This window comes from Bombina bombina, chromosome 5 (assembly GCF_027579735.1).
Source record: "Bombina bombina isolate aBomBom1 chromosome 5, aBomBom1.pri, whole genome shotgun sequence".
Classification (NCBI taxonomy): domain Eukaryota; kingdom Metazoa; phylum Chordata; class Amphibia; order Anura; family Bombinatoridae; genus Bombina; species Bombina bombina.
In genome coordinates, this window is record NC_069503.1 from 1,061,545,947 (window position 1) to 1,061,564,507 (window position 18,561).

Below are 18,561 nucleotides of genomic sequence, written 5' to 3' on the forward strand. Positions count from 1 at the left end.
CTTAGCTCTAGAATGTTTATGGGGAGAACAGATTCTTCCCAAGTCCATGTCCCCTGAGCCCTTAGAAGGCTCCAGACTGCTCCCCAACCTGTCAGGCTGGCGTCCGTAGTCACTATCACCCAGATAGGTCTGCGAAAACAGGTTCCCTGGGAGAAATGATCCTGAGACAACCACCAAGGAAGAGAATCTCGTCATCTGATCCAAATGAATTTGCATTTTGAAAGAAGGTACTCTGAGGAATTTGTTTAGACTATTGAGATCCAAGATTGGTCTTAAGCTTCCCTCTTTCTTGGGAACCAAAAACAGATTGGAGTAAAATCCCAGACCCTGCTCCTGTACTGGAACTATCACTCCCATTTCAGATAGATCCCGAACACAACGTAAGAACGCCTCTCTTTTTATCTGGTCTACAGATAATCTTGAGAGAAGAATTGCCCCGGGGGGGGGGGGGGAATCTTGAATTTTTTGTAGAGGGAGAGGAAGGTTTATCCTTGAAGTTTCGAAAGGAACGGGAAATTAGGTCCCTTCTGCTTAGATTTCTTATCCTGAGGAAGAAAATGATCCTTTCCTCTGTAATGTCAGAAATAATCTTAGCCAAAGCTGGGCTTGTAAGGAATACACTAAAGCTTAGACAACACATCTGCAGACCAAGATTTCAGCAATAAAGCTATTCGAGCCAGAATGGCAAAACTAGAAATCTTTGCTCCCAACTTGTTAACTTGAAAGGAAGCATCAGAAATGAAATTGGCAAATTTAAGAGCCCCGATACTGTCCTGGATCTCTTCAAGGGGAATGTCTGTTTGAAAGCAATCAGACAACGCATTAAGCCAGTATGCGGCCACGCTAGAAACAGTAGCAATACACACCGCAGGTTGCCATTGTAAACCCTGGTGAACATATATTTTCTTAAGAAAACCCTCCAGTTTCTTATCCATACGGTCCTTAAAAGAACAGCTATACTCTATGGGAATAGTAGTTCTCTTAGCTAAAGTGGAAATTGCCCCTTCCACCTTGGGGACCTTTTGCTAAGAATCCTTGATAGTCAATGGGAAACATCTTCTTAAAAATAGGAGAAGGAGAAAAAGGAATACCCGGCTTCTCCCATTCCTTAACAATAATTTCTGAAGCCCGATCTGGTACGGGAAAAAATTCCAGAATGGAAGGTACATCATAATACTTAAGTTTACTAGACTTTTTAGGGTTGACAATGACAGTAGAGTCAGTCGTCCAGAGTAGCCAAAACCTCCTTGAGTAGTAAACAGAGGTGTTCCAGCTTAAACCTGAAGGATACAACTTCAGCATCAGAGGAAGGAATTACACTGTCAGAATCTGAGATTTCACCCTCAGATGCTACCGAAAAATCCTCCTCATCAGATTTATGAGAGGAAACATTCGGAATAGCCACGACAGAGTCAGATACCTTAGGCACCGATTCTTTAGACTTCCTCTTGCGCTTTCCCTGTAGCATGGGAACAGCAGGCAACGCATCAAACTGCAGAAGACATGAGGGAAGCAATGTCTTGCAAGGAGACCCCAGCCGGAGCTTGAGAAGCAGCGCAGGGCACTGAATTAATGGGTACAAAAATTTGGGACACCCAAGGAGAAAAATGCGGCATATCTTGCACATTGTCAGAAGACTCCTGGACAGCATCCGTCTTAGACAATATAGGCTCAAAAAATCTATCCTTAAGATTTAATGTTCGCTCAACACATGGGGAACAAAAAAGGAATTGGTGGTTCAATATTGGCATTCAAATATAAAAGGACATCTGTGATCTGTAACAGAGTCTTGGTCCATCTTAACAGAATAAATATAAAGAATTAAATTATTAAATTATGAACAATTTAAATAAAGAAAAAACGTTACCGTTTCTTTAAATTTTAAGACAAAACTGCTTTATTTTTGATGCAATGCAAAAACTAAACTGCTTTATTTTACAAGATATTGAGTAATAAAAAACATCAAAACCTCAAACAGCCTCTACACCTCAGCAATAGCTTTGCTGAGGTGCCTATTTAAAAAGAAACGGCTTTATTTTTTAAAACTGAATCCAAACTGGAGCTGTTTCAGTAATGACAGGCTAACAAATGACCGTTACACTTGAAAAATAAGATGCAGATATTTCTCCTCCATACACAGGAAGTGAGAGAATAACAAATGCGCAATAGATATATTTTTACCTCACACAAGCCGCGCCTATCGTGGGCGTGTCAAAAATATTGTCTCAGCAGACATCTTAATGCAAAAAACATAATTTATGTAAGAACTTACCTGATAAATTCATTTCTTTCAAATTGGCAAGAGTCCATGAACTAGTGACGTATGGGATATACATTCCTACCAGGAGGGGCAAAGTTTCCCAAACCTCAAAATGCCTATAAATACACCCCTCACCACACCCCCAATTCAGTTTAATGAATAGCCAAGGAGTGGGGTGATAAAGGAGCGAAAGCATCAAACAAGGAATTGGAATAATTGTGCTTTATACAAAAAAAAAACATAACTACCACAAAAAGGGTGGGCCTCATGGACTCTTGCCAATATGAAAGAAATGAATTTATCAGGTAAGTTCTTACATAAATTAGGTTCTCTTTCATGTAATTGGCAAGAGTCCATGAGCTAGTGACTTATGGGATAGCAGATACCCAAGATGTGGAACCTCCACGCAAGAGTCACTAGAGAGGGAGGGATTAAATAAAGACAGCCAATTCCGCTTAAAAAATTATCCATAACCCAAATCAAAGTTTTAATCTTAATATGAAAAAAACTGAAATTATAAGCAGAAGAATCAAACTGAAACAGCTGCCTGAAGTACTTTTCTACCAAAAACTGCTTCAGAAGAAGAAAAAACATCAAAATGGTAGAATTTAGTAAAAGTATGCAAAGAGGACCAAGTTGCTGCTTTGCAAATCTGATTGACAGAAGCTGCATTCCTAAAAGCCCAGGAAGTAGAAACTGACCTAGTAGAATAAGCCGTAATCCGTTGAAGCAGGGATCTACCCGACTCCACATAAGCATGATGAATCAAAAGCTTTAACCAAGATGCCAAAGAAATGGCAGAAGCCTTCTGACCTTTCCTAGAACCAGAAAAGACAACAAATAGACTAGAAGTCTTCCTGAAATCTTTAGTAGCTTCAACATATTTCAAAGCTCTAACTACATCCAAAGAATGTAAAGATCTCTCCAGAGAATTCTTAGGATTAGGACACAAAGAAGGGACAACAAATTTCTCTACTAATGTTGTTAGAATTCAAAACTTTAGGTAAAAAAATTAAATGAAGTCCACAACACTGCCTTATCCTGATGAAAAATCAGAAAAGGAGATTCACAAGAAAGAGCAGATAACTCAGAAACTCTTCTAGCAGAAGAGATGGCCAAAAGGAATAAAACTTTCCAAGAAAGTAATTTAATATCCAGAGAATGCATAGGTTCAAACGGAGGAGCCTGTAAAGTCCTCAGAACCAATTAAGACTCCAAGGATGAGAAATTGACTTAATGACAGGCTTAATACGAACCAAAGCCTGTATAAAACAATGAATATCAGGATGATTAGCAATCTTTCTGTGAAAAAGTACAGAAAGAGCAGAGATTTGTCCTTTCAAGGAACTTGCAGACAAACTTTTTTCCAAACCATCCTGAAGAAACTGTAAAATTCTAGGAATTCTAAAAGAATGCCAAGAGAATTTATGTGAACAACACCAAGAAATGTAAGTCTTCCAGACTCTGTAATAGATCTTTCTAGACACAGATTTACGAGCCTGTAACATAGTCATAGAGGTTTCTCTGATTCAGTGATTAATACTAAGTATTAAGCGTTCAATCTCCATACCTTCAAATTTAATGATTTGAGATCCTGATGGAAAAATGGGCCTTGAGATAGAAGGTCTGGCCTTAACGGAAGTGTCCAAGGTTGGCAACTGGCAATCCGAACGAGATCCGCATACCAAAACCTGTGTGGCCATGCTGGAGCCACCAGCAGTACAAACAAACGCTCCATTAGGATTTTGGAAATCACTTTTGGAAGAAGAACTAGAGGCAGAAAAATATAAGCAGGTTGATAATTCCAAGGAAGTGATAACGCGTCCACCGCTTCCGCCTGAGGATCCCTGTATCTGGACAGATACCTGGGAAGTTTCTTGTCTAGATGAGAGGCCATCAGATCTATTTCTGGAAGTCCCCAGATTTGAACAATCTGAAGAAATACCTCTGGGTGAAGAGACCATTCGCCCGGATGAACGTCTGGCGACTGAGATAATCCGCTTCCCAATTGTATATACCTGGGATGTGAATCGCAGAAATTAGAGAGGAGCTGGATTCCGCCCATACAAGTATCCGAGATACTTCTTTCATAGCCCGAGGACTGTGAGTCCCCCCTTGATGATTGACATATGCCACGGTTGTGACATTGTCTGACTGAAAACAAATAAACGATTCTCTCTTCAGAAGAGGCCAGAACTGAAGAGCTCTGAAAATCACACTGAGTTCCAAAATGTTGATTGGTAATCTCGCCTCCTGAGATTCCCAAACCCCATGCGCTGTCAGAGATCCCCATACAGCTCCCCAACCTGAAAGACTTGCATCTGTTGAGATCACAGTCCAGGTTGGACGAACAAAAGAAGCCCCTTGAACTAAACGATGGTGATCCAACCACCAAGTCAGAGAAGATCGAACATTGGGATTTAAGGATATTAATTGTGATATCTTTGTATAATCCCTGCACCATTGGTTCAGCATACAAAGCTGGAGAGGTCTCATGTGAAAACGAGCAAAAGGGATCGCGTCTGATGCAGCAGTCATGAGACCTAGAATTTCCATGCACAAAGCTACCGAAGGGAATGATTGAGACTGAAGGTTCGACAAGCTGAAACCAATTTCAGACGTCTCTTTTCTGTTAGAGACAAAGTCATGGACACTGAATCTATTTGGAAACCCAAAAAGGTTACCCTTGTCTGAGGAATCAAGGAACTCTTTGGTAAATTGATCCTCCAACCATGTCTTTGAAGAAACAACACAAGTTGATTCGTATGAGATTCTGCAGAATGTAAAGACTGAGCAAGTACCAAGATATCGTCCAAATAAGGAAATACCGCAATACCCTGTTCTCTGATTACAGAGAGAAGGGCACCGAGAACCTTTGAAAAGATCCTTGGAGCTGTTGCTAGGCCAAACGGAAGAGCAACAAACTGGTAATGCTTGTCTAGAAAAGAGAATCTCAGGAACTGAAAGTTATCTGGATGGATTGGAATATGAAGATATGCATCCTGTAAGTCTATTGTAGACATATAATGCCCTTGCTGAACAAAAAGCAGAATAGTCCTTATAGTCAGCATTTTGAATGTTGTTATCCTTACATAACGATTCAATATTTTTAGATTCAGAACTGGTCTGAAGGAATTCTTCTTTGGTACAATGAACAGATTTGAGTAAAAACCCCAGACCCCGTTCCAGAACTGGAACTGGCACAATTACCCCAGCCGACTCTAGGTCTGAAACACATTTCAAAAACGACTGAGCCTTTACTTGAATGCGTGAGGAAAAATCTTCTCACAGGCGGTCTTACCTTGAAACCTATTCTGTACCCTTGTGAAACAATGTTCTGAATCCAAAGACTTTGAATCGAATTGATCCAAACATCTTTGAAAAATCGTAACCTGCCCCCTACCAGCTGTGCTGGAATGAAGGCCGCACCTTCATGCGGATTTGGGAGCTGGTTTTGACTTTCTAAAAGGCTTGGATTTATTCCAGACTGGAGAAGGTTTCCAAACGGAAACTGTTCCTTTAGGGAAAGGGTCAGGCTTTTGTTCCTTATTCTGACGAAAGGAACGAAAACGATTAGCAGCCCTATATTTACCTTTAGATTTTTTGTCCTGAGGCAAAAAGGCTCCCTTCCCCCCCAGTAACAGTTGAAATTATTGAGTCTAACTGAGAACCAAATAATTTATTACCTTGGAAAGAAAGAGAAAGCAACGTTGACTTAGAAGTCATATCTGCATTCCAAGACTTAAGCCATAAAGCTCTTCTAGCTAAAATAGCTAAAGACATATACCTGACATCAATTCTAATGATATCAGAAATGGCATCACAAACAGTTATTAGCATGTTGAAGAAGTTTAACAATGCTATAAGCATTATGGTCTGACACTTGTTGCGCTAAAGCCTCCAACCAGAAAGTGGAAGCTGCAGCAACATCAGCTAAAGAAATAGCAGGTCTAAGAAGATTACCTAAACATAAATAAGCCTTCCTTAGAAAGGATTCAAGCTTCCTATCTAAAGGATCCTTAAAAGAAGTACTATCTGCCGTAGGCACAGTAGTACGTTTAGCAAGAGTAGAGATAGCCCCATCAACTTTGGGGATTTTTTCCCAAAACTCTAATCTATCAGATGGCAAAGGGTACAATTTCTTAAAACTTGGAGAAGGAGTAAATGAAGTACCCAGACTATTCCATTCCCTAGAAATTACTTCTGAAATAGCATCAGGAACTGGAAAAACTTCTGGAATAACTACATGAGGTTTAAAAACTGAATTTAAACGCTTATTAGTTTTAATATCAAGAGGACTAGACTCCTCCATATCTAATGCAATCAACACTTCTTTAAGTAAAGAACGAATAAACTCCATCTTAAACAAATATGAAGATTTATCAGTGTCAATATCTGAGGCAGAAGCTTCTGAACCAGATAGATCCTCATCAGAAACAGATAAGTCAGAATGATGGCGGTCACTTAAAAATTCATCTGAAATATGAGAACTTTTAAAAGACCTTTTACGTTTACTGGAAGGAGGAATAACAGACAGAGCCTTCCGAATAGAATTAGAAACCAATTCTTTTACATTAACAGGAACATCCTGAACATTAGATGTTGAAGTAACAACAGCAGGTAATAGATTATTACTAATGGAAATACTATCTGCGTTTGATAGTTTAACATGACAACTAACACAAACTACAGCCGGAGGAACAGTTACCAAAAGTTTACAACAAATGCACTTAGCTTTGGTAGAACCGACATCAGGCAGCGTCTTTCCAGAAGTAGATTCTGATCCAGGGTCAGGTAGTGACATCTTGCAATATGTAATAGAAAAAACAACATATAAAGCAAAATTATCAAATTCCTTAAATGGCAGTTTCAGGAATGGAAAAAAATGCAAAACAAAACAAGCCTCTAGAAACCAAAAGCAACTAAAAAACATAATTTATGCTTACCTGATAAATTCCTTTCTCCTGTAGTGTAGTCAGTCCACGGGTCATCATTACTTATGGGATATTAACTCCTCCCCAACAGGAAGTGCAAGAGGATCACCCAAGCAGAGCTGCTATATAGCTCCTCCCCTCTACGTCACACCCAGTCATTCGACCGAGAACCAAACGAGAAAGGAGAAACTATAGGGTGCAGTGGTGACTGGAGTATAATTTAAAATTTAGACCTGCCATAAAAAACAGGGCGGGCCGTGGACTGACTACACTACAGGAGAAAGGAATTTATCAGGTAAGCATAAATTATGTTTTCTCCTGTTAAGTGTAGTCAGTCCACGGGTCATCATTACTTATGGGATACCAATACCAAAGCTAAAGTACACGGATGACGGGAGGGACAGGCAGGATCTTTATACGGAAGGGACCACTGCCTGAAGAACCTCTCTCCCAAAAACAGCCTCCGAAGAAGCAAAAGTGTCAAATTTGTAAAATTTGGAAAAAGTATGAAGAGAAGACCAAGTTGCAGCCTTGCAAATCTGTTCAACAAAGGCCTCATTCTTAAAAGGCCCAAGTGGAAGCCACAGCTCTAGTAGAATGAGCTGTAATTCTTTCAGGAGGCTGCTGTCCAGCAGTCTCATAGGCTAAACGTATTATACTACGAAGCCAGAAAGAGAGAGAGGTAGCAGAGGCTTTTTGACCTCTCCTCTGTCCAGAATAAACGACAAACAGGGAAGAAGTTTGGCAAAAATCTTTAGTTGCCTGTAAATAAAATTTCAGGGCACGGACTACGTCCAGATTGTGTAGAAGTCGTTCCTTCTTTGAAGAAGGGTTAGGACACAATGATGGAACAACAATCTCTTGATTGATATTCCTATTAGTGACTACCTTAGGTAAGAACCCAGGTTTAGTACGCAGAACTACCTTGTCTGAATGAAAAATCAGATAAGGAGAATCACAATGTAAGGCCGATAACTCAGACTCTTCGAGCCGAGGAAATAGCCATTAAAAACAGAACTTTCCAAGATAACAATTTGATATCAATGGAATGAAGGGGTTCAAACGGAACACCCTGTAAAACATTAAGAACTAAATTTAAGCTCCATGGTGGAGCAACAGTTTTAAACACAGGCTTAATCCTGGCCAAAGCCTGACAAAAAGCCTGAACGTCTGGAACCTCTGACAGACGTTTGTGTAAAAGAATGGACAGAGCTGAGATCTGTCCCTTTAAGGAACTAGCAGACAAACCCTTTTCTAAACCTTCTTGTAGCAAAGACAATATCCTAGGAATCCTAACCTTACTCCATGAGTAACTCTTGGATTCGCACCAATGTAAGTATTTACGCCATATTTTATGGTAAATCTTTCTGGTAACAGGTTTCCTAGCCTGTATTAAGGTATCAATTACTGACTCCGAAAATCCACGCTTTGATAAAATCAAGCGTTCAATCTCCAAGCAGTCAGCTTCAGAGAAATTAGATTTTGATGTTTGAAAGGACCCTGAATCAGAAGGTCCTGTCTCAGAGGCAGAGACCAAGGTGGACAGGATGACATGTCCACTAGATCTGCATACCAGGTCCTGCGTGGCCACGCAGGCACTATTAGAATCACCGATGCTCTCTCCTGTTTGATCCTGGCAATCAATCGAGGAAGCATCGGGAAGGGTGGAAACACATAAGCCATCCCGAAGGCCCAAGGTGCTGTCAAAGCATCTACCAGGACCGCTCCCGGGTCCCTGGACCTGGACCCGTAACAAGGAAGCTTGGCGTCCTGGCGAGACGCCATGAGATCTATATCTGGTTTGCCCCAACGTCGAAGTACTTGGGCAAAGACCTCCGGGTGAAGTTCCCACTCCCCCGGATGAAAAGTCTGACGACTTAGGAAATCCGCCTCCCAGTTCTCCACTCCCGGAATGTGGATCGCTGACAGGTGGCAAGAGTGAGACTCTGCCCAGCGAATTATCTTTGATACTTCCATCATCGCTAGGGAGCTTCTTGTCCCTCCTTGATGGTTGATGTAAGCTACAGTCGTGATGTTGTCCGACTGAAACCTGATGAACCTCCGAGTTGTTAACTGAGGCCAAGCCAGAAGGGCATTGAGAACTGCTCTCAATTCCAGAATGTTTATTGGAAGGAGACTCTCCTCCTGAGTCCATGATCCCTGAGCCTTCAGGGAATTCCAGACAGCGCCCCAACCTAGTAGGCTGGCGTCTGTTGTTACAATTGTCCAGTCTGGCCTGCTGAAGGGCATCCCCCTGGACAGATGTGGCCGAGAAAGCCACCATAGAAGAGAATTTCTGGTCTCTTGATCCAGATTCAGAGTAGGGGACAAAACTGAGTAATCCCCATTCCATTGACTTAGCATGCACAATTGCAGCGGTCTGAGATGCAGGCGTGCAAAGGGTACTATGTCCATTGCCGCTACCATTAAGCCGATTACCTCCATGCATTGAGCCACTGACGGGTGTTGAATGGAATGAAGGACACGGCAAGCATTTTGAAGCTTTGTTAACCTGTCTTCTGTCAGGTAAATCTTCATTTCTACAGAATCTATAAGAGTCCCCAAGAAGGGAACTCTTGTGAGTGGTAAGAGAGAACTCTTCTCTTCGTTCACCTTCCACCCATGCGACCTTAGAAATGCCAGTACTAACTCTGTATGAGACTTGGCAGTTTGAAAGCTTGACGCTTGTATCAGAATGTCGTCTAGGTACGGAGCCACCGAAATTCCTCGCGGTCTTAGTACCGCCAGAAGAGAGCCCAGAACCTTTGTGAAGATTCTTGGAGCCGTAGCCAACCCGAATGGAAGAGCTACAAACTGGTAATGCCTGTCTAGGAAGGCAAACCTTAGATACCGGTAATGATCTTTGTGAATCGGTATGTGAAGGTAGGCATCCTTTAAATCCACTGTGGTCATGTACTGACCCTTTTGGATCATGGGTAAGATTGTCCGAATAGTTTCCATTTTGAAAGATGGAACTCTTAGGAATTTGTTTAGGATCTTTAAATCCAAGATTGGTCTGAAGGTTCCTTCTTTCTTGGGAACCACAAACAGATTTGAGTAAAACCCTTGTCCGAGTTCCGACCGCGGAACCGGATAGCTCACTCCCATTAGTAAAAGATCTTGTACACAGCGTAGAAATGCCTCTTTCTTTATCTGGTTTGTTGACAACCTTGAAAGATGAAATCTCCCTTTTGGGGGAGAGGTTTTGAAGTCCAGAAGATATCCCTGAGATATGATCTCTAACGCCCAGGGATCCTGGACATCTCTTGCCCAAGCCTGGGCGAAGAGAGAAAGTCTGCCCCCCACTAGATCCGTTCCCAGATCGGGGGCCCTCAATTCATGCTGTCTTAGGGGCAGCAGCAGGTTTTCTGGCCTGCTTGCCCTTGTTCCAGGTCTGGTTAGGCTTCCAGCCTTGTCTGTAGCGAGCAACAGCTCCTTCCTGTTTTGGAGCAGAGGAAGTTGATGCTGCTCCTGCCTTGAAGTTATAAAAGGCACGAAAATTAGACTGTCTAGCCCTAGGTTTGGCTCTGTCTTGAGGCAGGGCATGGCCTTTACCTCCTGTAATATCAGCGATAATTTCTTTCAAACCGGGCCCGAATAAGGTCTGTCCCTTGAAAAGGTATGTTAAGTAATTTTGATTTAGAAGTAACATCAGCTGACCAGGATTTTAGCCACAGTGCTCTGCGTGCCTGAATGGCGAATCCGGAATTCTTAGCCGTAAGTTTAGTTAAATGTACTACGGCATCCGAAATAAATGAATTAGCTAGCTTAAGGGTTTTAAGCTTGCTTGAAATCTCATCTATTGGCGCTGAGTCAAGGGTCTCTTCCAGAGACTCGAACCAAAATGCGGCCGCAGCCGTGACAGGTGCAATACATGCAAGGGGTTGCAATATAAAACCTTGTTGAACAAACATTTTCTTAAGGTAACCCTCTAACTTTTTATCCATTGGATCTGAAAAGGCACAGCTATCCTCCACCGGGATAGTGGTACGCTTAGCCAGAGTAGAAACCGCTCCCTCCACCTTAGGGACCGTCTGCCATAAGTCCTGTGTGGTGGCGTCTATTGGAAACATTTTTCTAAATACAGGAGGGGGGGGAAAAGGGTACACCGGGCCTATCCCACTCCTTGGTAATAATCTCTGTAAGCCTCTTAGGTATAGGACAGACGTCAGTACACGCCGGTACCGCATAGTATCTATCCAGCCTACATAATTTCTCTGGGATTGCAACGGTGTTACAATCATTCAGAGCCGCTAATACCTCCCCTAGCAGTACACGGAGGTTTTCTAGTTTAAACTTAAAATTTGAAATGTCTGAATCCAGTCTATTTGGATCAGATCCGTCACCTGCAGAATGAAGCTCTCCGTCCTCATGTTCTGCAAATTGTGACGCAGTATCTGACATGGCCCTAGTATTATCAGCGCACTCTGTTCTCACCCCAGAGTGATCTCGCTTACCCCTAAGTTCTGGCAATTTAGACAAAACTTCAGTCATAACATTAGCCATGTCCTGTAGAGTGATTTGTAATGGCCGCCCTGATGTACTTGGCGTTACAATATCACGCACCTCCCGAGCGGGAGATGCAGGTACTGACACGTGAGGCAAGTTAGTCGGCATAACTTCCCCCTCGTTGTCTGGTGAATGATGTTCAACATGTACAGATTGACTTTTATTTAAAGTAGCATCAATGCAATTAGTACATAAATTTCTATTGGGCTCCACCTTGGCTTTTACACATATAGCACAGAGATATTCCTCTGAGTCAGACATGTTAAACAAACTAGCAATTAGACTAGCAAGCTTGGAAATACCTTTCAACTAAATTTACAAGTAATATGTAAAACGTACTGTGCCTTTAAGAAACACAGAAAAAACTATGACAGTTGAATAACAATGAACCGGAGTAGTTATAAAAACCAAATTTTTCCCGGTAAAAACATAAAATTAGCAAAGGATTGCACTCATTAGCAATGGATGACTAACCCTTAATATCAGAAAAAATGTATAAGATTTAAAATATAAGCGTTTATCACAGTCAAAGCACAATCTCACAGGTCTGCTGTGAGTGATTACCTCCCTCAAAATAAGTTTTGAAGACCCCTGAGCTCTGTAGAGACGTTCCGGATCATGCAGGGAGAGAAGACAGACTTGTGACTGAATTTCTAATGCGTAACAAAAGCGCCAAAATAGGCCCCTCCCACTCACACACAACAGTGAGCGAAGTTCAGTGAAACTGTTTTTAATTTAAAATAAACGACAGCCATGTGGAAAATAGCGCCCAAAACAATTTTTCACCAAGTACCTCAGATAATTAAACGATTTAACATGCCAAACGTTTAAAATCTAATAATATGAAATGTCATTAAAAAACCTGCTGCTAGTCGTTCACACTGCAAGTAGGCTAAAAGTTATATGCATACAGTATTGTCCCAGTGAAGTGCCATTCCCCAGAATACTGAAGTGTAAACATATATACATAACAGCCTGATACCAGTTGCTACTACTGCATTTAAGGCTGAACTTACATTATATCGGTATTGGCAGTATTTTCTCAGTCAATTCCATTCCTTAGAAAATATACTGCAACATACCTCTTTGCAGGTGAACCTGCCCGCTGTCCCCTGATCTGAAGTTTACCTCACTCCTCAGAATGGCCGAGAACAGCAAAATGAATCTTAGTTACTCCGCTAAGATCATACCAAAACTCAGGTAGATTCTTCTTCAAATTCTACCTGAGAAGAAACAACACACTCCGGTGCTGTTTAAAATAACAAACTTTTGATTGAAGATATAAAAACTAAATATAATCACCACAGTCCTCTCACACATCCTATCTATTAGTTGGGTGCAAGAGAATGACTGGGTGTGACGTAGAGGGGAGGAGCTATATAGCAGCTCTGCTTGGGTGATCCTCTTGCACTTCCTGTTGGGGAGGAGTTAATATCCCATAAGTAATGATGACCCGTGGACTGACTACACTTAACAGGAGAAAGTGAGACTAAAATAATGTGAAAAAAACTGGCGCCAAGTATAATGCCCACATTTTTTGGCGCCAAGAATGATGCCCATATTTTTTGGCGCCAAAAACGTCCGCAACACACATACGTCAAAAAATGACGCAATCACGTGAAAACTTCCGCCGTCAACTATGACGCCGGAAATGGCGAAATTTTTGCGCCAAAAAACATAATTTATGCTTACCTGATAAATTCCTTTCTTCTGTTGTGCGATCAGTCCACGGGTCATCATTACTTCTGGGATATAACTCCTCCCCAACAGGAAATGCAAGAGGATTCACCCAGCAGAGCTGATATAGCTCCTCCCCTCTACGTCAGTCCCAGTCATTCGACCAAGAATCAACGAGAAAGGAGTAACCAAGGGTGAAGTGGTGACTGGAGAATAATTTAAAAGATATTTACCTGCCTTAAAAAACAGGGCGGGCCGTGGACTGATCGCACAACAGAAGAAAGGAATTTATCAGGTAAGCATAAATTATGTTTTCTTCTGTTATGTGCGATCAGTCCACGGGTCATCATTACTTCTGGGATACCAATACCAAAGCAAAAGTACACGGATGACGGGAGGGATAGGCAGGCTCATTATACAGAAGGAACCACTGCCTGAAGAACCTTTCTCCCAAAAATAGCCTCCGAAGAAGCAAAAGTGTCAAATTTGTAAAATTTGGAAAAAGTATGAAGCGAAGACCAAGTTGCAGCCTTGCAAATCTGTTCAACAGAGGCCTCATTCTTAAAGGCCCAAGTGGAAGCCACAGCTCTAGTGGAGTGAGCTGTAATTCTTTCAGGAGGCTGCTGTCCAGCAGTCTCATAGGCTAAACGTATTATGCTACGAAGCCAGAAAGAGAGAGAGGTAGCAGAAGCTTTTTGACCTCTCCTCTGTCCAGAATAAACGACAAACAGGGAAGAAGTTTGGCGAAAATTTTTAGTTGCCTGCAAGTAGAACTTGAGGGCACGAACTACATCCAGATTGTGTAGAAGACGTTCCTTCTTTGAAGAAGGATTTGGACACAAGGATGGAACAACAATCTCTTGATTGATATTCCTGTTAGTAACTACCTTAGGTAAGAACCCAGGTTTAGTACGCAGAACTACCTTATCTGAGTGAAAAATCAGATAAGGAGAATCACAATGTAATGCTGATAACTCAGAGACTCTTCGAGCCGAGGAAATAGCCATTAAAAACAGAACTTTCCAAGATAACAATTTTATATCAATGGAATGAAGGGGTTCAAATGGAACACCTTGTAAAACGTTAAGAACTAAGTTTAAACTCCATGGCGGAGCAACGGCTTTAAACACAGGCTTGATCCTAGCTAAAGCTTGACAAAAGGCCTGGACGTCTGGATTTTCTGACAGACGCCTGTGTAACAAGATGGACAGAGCTGAAATCTGTCCCTTTAATGAACTAGCCGATAAACCCTTTTCTAAACCTTCTTGTAGAAAAGACAATATCCTAGGGATCCTAACCTTACTCCAGGAGTAACGTTTGGATTCGCACCAGTATAGGTATTTGCGCCATATTTTATGGTAAATCTTTCTGGTAACAGGCTTCCTAGCCTGGATCAGGGTATCAATAACCGACTCAGAAAAACCACGCTTTGATAAAATCAAGCGTTCAATTTCCAAGCAGTCAGTTTCAGAGAAGTTAGATTTTGATGTTTGAATGGACCCTGTGTCAGAAGGTCCTGTCTCAGAGGTAGAGACCAAGGTGGACAGGATGACATGTCCACTAGATCTGCATACCAAGTCCTGCGTGGCCATGCAGGCGCTATTAGAATCACAGATGCTCTCTCTTGTTTGATTTTCGCAATCAATCGAGGAAGCAGCGGGAAGGGTGGAAACACATAAGCCATCCCGAAGTTCCAAGGTGCTGTCAAAGCATCTATCAGAACCGCTCCCGGATCCCTGGATCTGGACCCGTAGTGAGGAAGCTTGGCGTTCTGGCGAGACGCCATGAGATCTATCTCTGGTTTGCCCCAACGTCGAAGTATTTGGGCAAAAATCTCCGGATGAAGTTCCCACTCTCCCGGATGAAAAGTCTGGCGACTCAAGAAATCCGCCTCCCAGTTCTCCACTCCCGGGATGTGGATTGCTGACAGGTGGCAAGAGTGAGACTCTGCCCAGCGAATTATCTTTGATACTTCCACCATTGCTAGGGAGCTTCTTGTCCCTCCCTGATGGTTGATGTAAGCTACAGTCGTGATATTGTCCGACTGAAACCTGATGAACCCCTGAGTTGTTAATTGGGGCCAAGCTAGAAGGGCATTGAGAACTGCCCTCAATTCCAGAATGTTTATTGGAAGGAGACTCTCCTCCTGATTCCATAATCCCTGAGTCTTCGGAGAATTCCAGACAGCGCCCCAACCTAGCAGGCTGGCGTCTGTTGTTACGATTGTCCAGTCTGGCCTGCTGAATGGCATCCCCCTGGACAGGTGTGGCCGATAAAGCCACCATAGAAGAGAATTTCTGGTCTCTTGATTCAGATTCAGGGTAGGGGACAAATCTGAGTAATCCCCATTCCACTGACTTAGCATGCACAATTGCAGCGGTCTGAGGTGTAGGCGTGCAAAAGGTACTATGTCCATTGCCGCTACCATTAAGCCGATCACCTCCATGCATTGAGCTACTGACGGGTGTTGAATGGAATGAAGGACACGGCATGCATCCTGAAGCCTTGTTAACCTGTCTTCTGTCAGGTAAATCTTCATTTCTACAGAATCTATAAGAGTCCCCAAGAATGGAACTCTTGTGAGAGGAAAAAGAGAACTTTTCTTTTCGTTCACTTTCCATCCATGCGACCTTAGAAATGCCAGAACTAACTCTGTATGAGACTTGGCAGTTTGAAAGCTTGAAGCTTGTATTAGAATGTCGTCTAGGTACGGAGCTACCGAAATCCCTCGCGGTCTTAGTACCGCCAGAAGGGCACCCAGAACCTTTGTGAAGATTCTTGGGGCCGTAGCCAATCCGAATGGAAGAGCTACAAACTGGTAGTGCCTGTCTAGGAAGGCAAACCGTAGATACCGTTGATGATCTTTGTGAATCGGTATGTGAAGGTAAGCATCTTTTAAATCCACTGTGGTCATGTACTGACCCTTTTGGATCATAGGTAAGATTGTCCGAATAGTTTCCATTTTGAACGATGGAACTCTTAGGAATTTGTTTAGAATCTTTAAATCTAAGATTGGCCTGAAAGTTCCCTCTTTTTTGGGAACCACAAACAGGTTTGAGTAGAACCCTTGTCCTTGTTCCGACCGCGGAACTGGATGGATCACTCCCATTAATAACAGATCTTGTACACAGCGTAGAAACGCTTCTTTCTTTATCTGGTTTGTTGACAACCTTGACAGATGAAATCTCCCTTTTGGGGGAGATAATTTGAAGTCTAGAAGGTATCCCTGAGATATGATCTCCAGCGCCCAGGGATCCTGAACATCTCTTGCCCAGGCCTGAGCGAAGAGCGAAAGTCTGCCCCCCACTAGATCCGGTCCCGGATCGGGGGCTCTCGGTTCATGCTGTCTTTGGGGCAGCAGCAGGTTTCCTGGCCTGTTTGCCCTTATTCCAGGACTGGTTAGGTTTCCAGCCTTGCCTGTAACGAGCAACAGCTCCTTCCTGTTTTGGTGCAGTGGAGGTTGACGCTGCTCCAGGTTTGAAATTCCGAAAGGGACGAAAATTAGACTGTCTAGCCTTAGATTTGGCTTTGTCTTGAGGTAGGGCGTGGCCCTTACCTCCTGTAATGTCAGCGATAATTTCTTTCAACCCGGGCCCAAATAAAGACTGCCCCTTGAAAGGTATATTAAGTAATTTAGACTTAGAAGTAACATCAGCTGACCAGGATTTTAGCCACAGTGCTCTACGTGCCTGTATGGCGAATCCAGAGTTCTTAGCCGTAAGTTTGGTTAAATGTACTACGGCCTCCGAAATGAATGAATTGGCTAGTTTAAGGACTCTAAGCCTGTCCATAATGTCGTCTAGCGTAGATGAACTAAGGTTCTCTTCCAGAGACTCAATCCAAAATGCTGCCGCAGCCGTAATCGGCGCGATACATGCAAGGGGTTGCAATATAAAACCTTGTTGAACAAACATTTTCTTAAGGTAACCCTCTAATTTTTTATCCATTGGATCTGAAAAAGCACAGCTATCCTCCACCGGGATAGTGGTACGCTTAGCTAAAGTAGAAACTGCTCCCTCCACCTTAGGGACCGTTTGCCATAAGTCCCGAGTAGTGGCGTCTATTGGAAACATCTTTCTAAATATTGGAGGGGGTGAGAACGGCACACCGGGTCTATCCCACTCCTTAGTAACAATTTCAGTTAATCTCTTAGGTATAGGAAAAACGTCAGTACTCGCCGGTACCGCAAAGTATTTATCCAACCTACACATTTTCTCTGGTATTGCAATGGTGTTACAATCATTGAGAGCTGCTAAGACCTCCCCTAGTAATGCACGGAGGTTCTCCAATTTGAATTTAAAATTTGAAATATCTGAATCCAATCTGTTTGGATCAGAACCGTCACCCACAGAATGAAGCTCTCCGTCCTCATGCTCTGCAAGCTGTGACGCAGTATCAGACATGGCCCTAGTATTGTCAGCGCACTCTGTTCTCACCCCAGAGTGATCACGCTTGCCTCTTAGTTCTGGTAATTTAGACAAAACTTCAGTCATAACAGTAGCCATATCATGTAATGTTATCTGTAATGGCCGCCCAGATGTATTAGGCGCCATAATATCACGCACCTCCCGGGCGGGAGATGCAGGTACTGCCGCGTGAGGCGAGTTAGTCGGCATAACTCTCCCCTCGCAGTTTGGTGAAATTTGTTCACATTGTACAGATTGACTCTTATTTAAAGTAGCATCAATACAGTTAGTACATAAATTTCTATTGGGCTCCACCTTGGCATTGGAACAAATGACACAGATATCATTCTCTGGGTCAGACATGTTTAACACACTAGCAATAACTTGCAACCTGGTTATAATCTTTTTTAACAAAAAACGTACTGTGCCTCGAAGAGGTACTTAAACGATTAAATGACAGTTGAGATAATGAAACTGAAAACAGTTATAGCATCAAGTTTAAAATAACATAACTTTTAGCAAAGGTTTGTTCCCATTAGTAAATAACTAAATTTGACATAAAAAATTATAGAGTAACGTTTTTATTCACAGTCAATAAAAATTCTCACAGCTCTGCTGAGAGAATGTACCTCCCTTCAAAGAAGTTTGAAGACCCCTGAGATCTGTCAGTGAACCGGATCATGCAGGAAATATAATAGTAGCTGACTGGAATTTTTTGATGCGTAGCAAAAGAGCGCCAAAAACGGCCCCTCCCTCTCACACACAGCAGTGAGGA

At 42.5% G+C, this 18,561-nt stretch overlaps 1 protein-coding gene across 1 annotated transcript in view; it reads right to left on the reverse strand.

Annotated features, from left to right (window-relative positions):
• Positions 1 to 1,738: 1,738 nt before the first annotated feature.
• LOC128661716 (ATPase family AAA domain-containing protein 2) overlaps positions 1,739 to 18,561 on the reverse strand; it is an 83,244-nt gene continuing 66,421 nt past the window's right edge. Inside the window, exon 11 of the mRNA XM_053715939.1 lies at positions 1,739 to 1,798. Within this exon, the coding sequence (XP_053571914.1) occupies positions 1,739 to 1,798 (60 nt within the window). The remainder of the gene's footprint in view (positions 1,799 to 18,561) is intronic.